The sequence below is a fragment of the Habropoda laboriosa genome, unplaced genomic scaffold (genome assembly GCF_001263275.1).
Source record: "Habropoda laboriosa isolate 0110345459 unplaced genomic scaffold, ASM126327v1 scaffold33, whole genome shotgun sequence".
Lineage (NCBI taxonomy): Eukaryota > Metazoa > Arthropoda > Insecta > Hymenoptera > Apidae > Habropoda > Habropoda laboriosa.
The window spans coordinates 3,184,551-3,192,598 of NW_017100187.1; the positions used below are offsets into that span (position 1 = coordinate 3,184,551).

Sequence of the window (8,048 nt, forward strand, 5' to 3'; positions counted from 1 at the left end):
GCTACACCTACAGAAACGTCGACCAACAGGCCGAGAACTCGGCGAACGGGAATGCCGCAAGAATCGGCACCTCCTATCGAGGCTACGGTGATCACGAGGGTCAAGAGACGGAAGAAGAGATGGATGATTTCTACGCGAGAACCTCGGAGATCATCACGTTCGCCGAACCCGGTAAGTTCTCTCTCTCTTTCTTGCCCTCTGCGTTGAGGAACGAAGAGAGGTCTTGCGATTGTCATTCGACCGCGAACTCTTAACGCGTGTACGCGCATGCGCACGCGCACCTCCGGTTTTCGCTGAATTTTTCAATCTGTCGCCACCGCATCGCCACCGCATCGCCACGAATCACGTTAAAACAGCTCTTTACAAACGAAGGAAACGATATCGTACGAAATTTCATCGATTCGTAACACGCGGCACTGCACACGCGTTACGCCGCACGCGCGCATCGTCCACGTTCTCCCTACTGTGGTGAACCTGCGGCGACCTTTATCAGCGTCCGTAGTACGGCCAATAAGACGGTCCACTTTGGAAGCTCTTCGCTTCTCGCCGCCTTCCGTTCGGCGATCGCGACGCGATCGATCTTCGAGCGAAAGTCACCCAACGAGGGTGTTGAAGAGAGAAAGGCGTGGTTCGAACGTTTCAATTCGTTTTCCCGTAGGCGGAAAGCCTACCATCCAAAGCCGGAACCATCCAATTTTCACGCTGTTCGTGGTTAGGTTTGTCCACTTGGTCGATCGGCCCGTTATCTGAATCGCGATCGTACGAATCGCGAAAGAAGCGATTGAGGCAAGCGCAGAGCGAGGGGGAGAGTGGCGTACGCAGAGTGAACGTCACGGACGACACCTTAGTTCGCGTGCACGCGTGGCCACACGCCTGAAGCCACGTGGCTCTAAGGTATGGATGTCGCGCCACGCCGATCTATAGTTCGTACCGTAGTTCAGTAACTCTAAGTTTAACAATAAGGGTAATAGAGCTAGCCAGAGGTAGAGCCGGCAATGTTGGCCAGCGTTTACGGCCATGCCCTGCTATTCCTACCTAACGTCCCAACGTCGCGTCGGGGTTAATTTAACCAGTTGTTTCTCCTTTAATTCCCATCTCTCCCCATCTACTCCCATTTTCCTTCCCCCTTATTCCCTCGCCGAAACATCTCGCCAACATCTTTTTCTTACTTCGGGGAAACGAGCCTATCGGTTACAATCCAAATCGAATTCGGAGCTGAGCTGGTGAATACATATTCATCGTGATCGGCCTGCTGCCGGCGATGCGACATGCGTGATACTTTAACGTTAATGTCGCCGTCACTATACATAGCCGGTGAACACGTCATTCTTTTTGAAGAAACTAAAGAAACTATAAACCACCATCGCCTCTTCGATATCGATCCCGTTCACAGGGAGCAGTGCGTGGTGGCGGCGGAAAACTTGTTCCATAGTTTTTTTTTGTCCACGATCGGTACTCGGTAACGGTTCCTGGACCTCGTAAATTTACAGCGATCAAGGAACGTGTTTGTTATTCCGCGATTCTGCTTAAGGTCCACAAGCGTGCTTCTTCTGCCATGATAATATCGACCAGGAAATAACGATAGTTTTATAGCCTCTCGAACGCCACAGTGGATACCAATTAAATCGTATCAATTCCATTTTTCCCTCGATCACAGCCCGCGCGGCACTTTTGTAGGTGAACCAGCTAAGGGGATAGCCGAGTCTCGACCACTGCTCACTTTGAATCGATACAAGAACAAGTTCCGTTCTCGTTTAAAAGTGCGTTTCAAGCGGTTACCCGAACTAGAAGGTAGCAGGAACCGTGGTGCAATCCGGTGACGATGAGAAAACAACCAGGTTGAACCGACCTATGTAGTTGGATTGTACAGCCCGTCTTGAACGACTATATTTTCACCACCCTTCGACAGCCGGGCCATTTGAAAACAGTTGGACGATAAGACATCGTAAGAATTTATGCGTCTTAGACGACGACGACGACTTAGTCGTCAAGGACGAATACGATATCTCTGGTGGACAAAGACGAAGACGAAGACGACGTTGACGAGATAGAAAGAAAATAACTAAGAATCTGGCGATTCTACGCAACGCTTTGCCAACAATCATCGGCCACGCTTAATATAATAATTAGTTAGATCGGAAAGCGCGCGCCTATTCGCAAACCTTGCTTCTACACACCTAACGCTTTCCTCCCGTCGAACAACTTTTCTCCACAAAGTGTTTCAATCGGATATTAATGCCGCGCGACCTTCTTAATATTTTAACCCCTCGGCTTAAACAGAGCCCAATTGATTTTCTGCTTTAACCGTCTCTTTTTGCGCGGAGATGCGACACGTGGACAACCGCGCTTTGCGTAAAAAAATTAACCACGTAGCGCTCTCTTTGCCTGTTTCCAACAATTTGTGCACGTGCATTGCATGTATCCTGTTTACCTACGTAGTGTACTTGTTACCTACTCAAACGATACAGAAATGCTGCGGGTGCCTTAGAACAATTACAAAAGGCAAGTCACCCCTGTACCGAAAATCTTCTGCTAGTACGTCTCTGCACGATTCACGTCGGAAATTTTTCTATCCCGATCAGATTCCGCATAGTGCTTCTTACGTTTCGTCCATATATCCTTTTATTATACACATATCGTTAACCATGTTGCGTACACTCGTTGCGATTGCTTGCGCACAGAGGAGGAGCACCAAATGAAAGGGGAAAATTACAAGTATCTACGTGGCATCAGAGAGTTACGTTATTTGTTGGAATATTCACGTCGTCGTCGTCGTAGGTAGAAGCTGGCCATTATACGTGCTCGACGGTTGTTCTCTTTTAAAAGGACTTGGCGGCGGCGCTCCGTTGAACGCAATTCTTTGTGAAAGCTTTGGCGGCCGTGGCTCGTAACTCGTCGCACGTACATATATACCAATTGTAGTAAAAGAAAAAGAAAAAAAAAGCAGAAATCCCTGTCGCTTTTTCCCTTTTCGTTCACCGAATAGATATTTCTCCTCTGTGACGTTTGTGGATGTTTCGAACCATCCACAGAGAGATAAGGTTGTAAAGGGCCGTGCGGAAGGAGTTTAAACGTTTAAACGATTGCAGATCGATTGCCGACGCGTGTCGGAAGTTTGCAACGAACGGAGGTTTGTCAACTATTTTTCTCACGAACTATGCCAAGGCTTTGGAAACTCTCGCAGCATCCGATCGATCTATTTCCCTTGGACGGACCAACCGCAATAGTCTCCGATTAGGTAATAACCGATACGTAATCGCAGCCAATTGGAACGCGTTAAACGCACCCCGTAATCCGTTAAAGTCCGCTCTTAATGGTTGCGCTTTTAACCGTAATAGACTACATCCACTAGTCGGAGTGCTTCCTCGAGACCCGCTTGACCTTGGACACTTTCGAGGCTCTGACGAGAGAGGGAATCCCAATTCTTCGTCAATTTTCTCCTGTCCCGATACAATTGAAATATAGCAACTGTTGGGATTTCCACGGCAGAGGGTAATCGTGGTTGGTGGATCGGAAATCTTGGAAGATCGATCGATCGTTTTCTAAAATGATCAACGTGTCAGAGGATAGGAAGAAAGTCCTGGGCTAGAACGGCGAGTTCGTTCAACCTGAGTGAGAATCCCAGGGACAAATTCGTTGGATAGGAGGCGCGCAGGGGTTAAGACACGACCTTCCAGGCGGTGGCGCGAAAGAAGAAAAGGGAGATTTCTTCCTTGTTCTCCCTCTCTCCGTTCGTATACGATAGGTCGGTGGTCGAGGGTGGTGTGGGATACGGTGGAAATGTCGAAGCAGGAAAGCTGACGGGATGTTGAGAGTGGGGTGGTACGGTTCGAGATGCGTTGGAGTGGGACAGGGTCGAACTCATGGACGAACGAGCCGACGGATAGGACGGCTGGCGCCTGTAGTCAGATCGATGCACGTGGCTCCAGCTGGGCGCCGCTCTTCGTACATCTCCTACTACACCCCTTTTATTCCCTCTTGACTCTCCTCATCCTGCCGCGCTACACTCTCTGCTCTAGGATAGAAATCGAGGGTGTGTTTCTCCTTATTCTATCTCGCTTCCTCCGCCACTATCGCCACCGCCGCCGCTGCCGCTGCCACTGCCACTGCTACTGCTACTGCTGCTCCACGGCCCATCCCTTTGCCCCGTGCTCTTTCTTCAGACACGTTGCACGTCTTCACTCGGCTCCACTGCTCCCTTCCTTACGTTTTCTTTATTTCGTCGGCTGAACGCGCGGTTTCGTCTAGCGTGCCGCCACTCTAATCTTCTCACTGTCTATCCCTGCCCGCCCTCTTCTCTCTTCCGCAACATCGGCGATGGCAAACTGCGTGAATATTTTTCACACGATTCGTTCAGTTACAGTTCGTGAAGAGAAAAAGGAATAGAAATTCGTCTAATTATTTCGCTATAGCATCCTCCGGCGTGGGAAACGCCCCGCGTTTCATCCCACATCTCCGTCCCTTATTCTCTCAGAATCGGATACGTTTCATGTATTTACGACTTAAAGCGACAGCGTTTTCATTTTTGGAAATGAAACGCGCACAGGACACGGAAAAGTCGATATAAAGCGGACGTGCGAGGAGGGGGGTTGGGCCGGTAGCGGTAGCGGTAGCGGCTTGGAGGGGCAAGGGAAATTCGCAGGCGATACGCGTCAATCGAATCGTAATTGTGGCAAACGAATCTTGACCGATCGCTCGGAAGACGACGACACGATCGAATCGAGGGATAAACCGCGACAATATTATTATTATTATTATTATTTTTAGATGGCAGTCGAGCACGCGACAACTGCGACATAGGCACCATTACCAGCAACCTAAACTTCTCCGTTTTTATCGTAAAAACGATTTCGCTTTTTACAATATATCGTTCAGCGTGAATCAACCGCTCGTTTCGTAACGATCAGCACGAATCGATCGATCAGCGTGCGGTGTGCCTGACTGCCTGCCTGCCTGCTTCCCTGCCTTCACTCCGGATAAGTTGAGCCTTCTCAGGGCCAGTAAGATGGATGGACGTCATCATCGGGTCCGTACACACGTGACTGAAATGGCGGTGCGCGTTACACGACTGGCTACGTAGCGTGAGCGACCACGTGGTGGCGATAAATCTGGATCAGGGTTACCAACCAGCTATATCTGACCCTCTTATTTGACTGACCGTATTACGGTCAATCGTCTCGGCCCTCTATAAGATACGCGATATAGTGGACGGCTAGTGGACGCGAGTCGGTATTATTGAGCAGCGCATCGGTATCGTGTCGTTCCGTAATTAGATTCGCACCGAGGTCGACAATGTTGGAGTTTCGACCGTGGAGAAGAAGGTGGCGACTTACCATCGCCTCCACCACCACCGCCGCTACCCGCGACGGCTCGTTTCACCCTATTCCCCGCTAGCGTAACCACTTTAAACAGTTTTATCGACGACTCGTCGTATACGATACTCGGTTATTCTTCTTCTTCTGCGTCTGCCACACCAATCGCACTCCCCTTTTCCACTTCACCTCGATCGTCGGCGATCGTCTCCTTTATCCTCCGTCTCCATCATCCTCCATCCAAGTCGTATATCGCATTTTCTCTTCGATCGGTTCCATCGACAGTTCTATCTTGGAACCACAGGACATTCGAATAAATTTCATTTCCAAAAGTGAAAAACTGTTGGTTGGTAGGGTGATATTAATGGCTCTCCCTGCACAGTAGGAAATACAGTCGGGTTAACCTGACTTTCTTTTCGCGCGGGTAACTTCTTGGCCACTGCGAATCATTATCTTAAGAATCATGCCTCGAGCTCCCTCTTCTCTCCTCCGAACGTTGGCTCCTTTTTCTCGCTTCCCTTTTATCCCGTGTTCATTCGTAGCGATTTTCCTCTGCGTTACTATGTATACTGTGCGACGCGACGCGACGCGACGCGACGCGACGCGACGTCTTAAATGGACGACTTGGCGACGAGGAGAACCCCTCTTTCCTTCGGTGACGTGCTCCCGCACCAAATTTACGAGCACATTCTCCCGTGATCGTGCTAACCTCGTTTACGAGCAGTCGCATACCATCGAGAGAGAGAGAGAGAGAGAGAGAGAGAGAGAATCGCGACAGACCGATATATTATATATTCCGTCATCCTCTTCCGACGGTTCCTTCCGACGGATGTTGCGGAACATCGCGTATACGTGTACATTTCTTTCTCCTTTTCCTCTTCTTCTTTCATCCCTGTACTTGCCCTGTACTTGATAAGTGGACGTTACACAGGATCGAGTTCCATTAACCCTTTCGAAAGATGCGAGGAATGTAGATTCGGTGTTGTCGCATTGCGGCGCAACGGCAAAAGTACCCGATGTACCGACCTCGAAAAGTGCGACACACGATGCACTCGAAAGTCGAGCGAGGCCGGACGAAAGTCGTACAACGCCCCTCTGGATTCATCGGTTGCGTCTGCATCGCGAGCGAGCGAACGAAAAATTCAGCAACGATTCTCATTCTCCGAACAAATACCTTTTGATATACCTAAGTAAGCGTTCCTTCCAACGCAAACAGGTTAATTCCAGATTAATTGCTGAATTCTTCTCTTTCGAGCGATCGGATGGGAAACTCGTTCGATTTAAGCACCGATTCCTACTCTTTTACATGTTAATTTCGCAGTTTTCCCATTTCACCGGTAGCAGGATCGTGTAGCGATCTAGCACTTAGCGAAAACGACGAAGAATGTGGCCGGCGTTGCGGGCTGGGAGGGAACGGAGACGTTGCGCGATATGTATTCGGAAAATATACATACGTATGCAAATACGAAATGTCTCCAAGCTATTTCCTCCGTTTTTACTCGCAATCGCACCACGAAATATTGTATTTCCCCACAATTTCCCGGCAAATTGGAGAAGCCCTGCGTATACGCTCGTGTCTAGAATCACAAGGTAAGTACATACGTGTACATACACTATGTATGTAAGCACTTCCGCATCTCTCTTTCCGTTCGGTGCCTCTTAGAAGATCGAAGAAGCTAGCAGACAGGAAGGAAAACGTTCGTTACTGGAAGAAAGAAGTTTCCGGTCTCGTTATTTCCGAATAAGTTAGAATAAGGTAGAATAAGTTGGTGGAACGGCAGAGACGGTCTTATTGAAACGACCACGTCCACGAGTCTTGTGGCAGCTCTCCTGATCCGCGAGCCAAAATCTCGTTGCTGGTCACGGTGCATGATGGACGATATTGATCGCGCGATTCGCGGTTTCTTGTACAAAGAAACGGGGACGACTAGATTACTATATCGAGAAGGAAAAGGGAAGGGAAGTGGACAAATGCACTGTTGGTGCGTGCGTATGTACTTATGTCGGTTGGTCCATGCTTAAAGCGAGTAAGGTTAAGCGAGTACAGCCGGGAGATCGGTAGGTTGAATATCTCCGCGGTTGGCGTCACGCCGCTCCGTCCCGTAGAGGCTAGAGGGGTGTGGACGTCGTTGACTCTACAGGGGAGTCTCCGGCCGCGTGTGCCGGTGTCGGTGTCGGGGTCGGTGTCGGTGGTGCTTACAGACTGGCTGCGCAAGGGTGGGAAAGAAAAGGAAATAGCGGGCGACGGTGCACCGGGCAGAGGGGTTTGCAGAAAGGGTGGAAGAGAAGAGAAGAGAAGAGAAGAGAAGAGAAGAGAAGAGAAGAGAAGAGAGAAGCGGGGGAGGGGATTAGGTAAGGGATGGGAATGAAAGGGGTGGAGTGGTGAAAGAAAGGGCAAACGGGTTGTGCGGGGAATGGAAGGCGGAAGGCAGACGGGCGGCAGACACCCCATGCTTATCCCCGCCTTTCCAACGACTCCCAGTCCGTGACTCACCAAACCGTTAAGGGATGAAGCCACGCTGGTTTCCATGTATGCGAGTTCTACACACGCTCACCCACAGATATTCGCGAACCTGCTCATGTCTACGCGTGCACTGTTCGATAGCCGCGATGTACATATCTCTTGTTACGCTTGTACAACCTTCTCCCGCCTCTTCTATTTCATCGTGGTACCCTGTGTGCGCCAACGCATACTACGTCAATATATCCTCCCACGTACGCACACACGCGCCACTT

The 8,048-nt window shown here is 49.8% G+C and overlaps 1 protein-coding gene across 1 annotated transcript in view; it reads left to right on the top strand.

Moving 5' to 3' along the window:
* LOC108579508 (inhibin beta chain) overlaps positions 1 to 8,048 on the top strand; it is a gene marked incomplete at its 5' end in the record, with an annotated part of 10,369 nt that overhangs the window by 342 nt on the left and 1,979 nt on the right. Inside the window, one exon of the mRNA XM_017943051.1 lies at positions 1 to 171. This exon is cut by the window's left edge and continues 1 nt beyond it. Within this exon, the coding sequence (XP_017798540.1) occupies positions 1 to 171 (171 nt within the window). The remainder of the gene's footprint in view (positions 172 to 8,048) is intronic.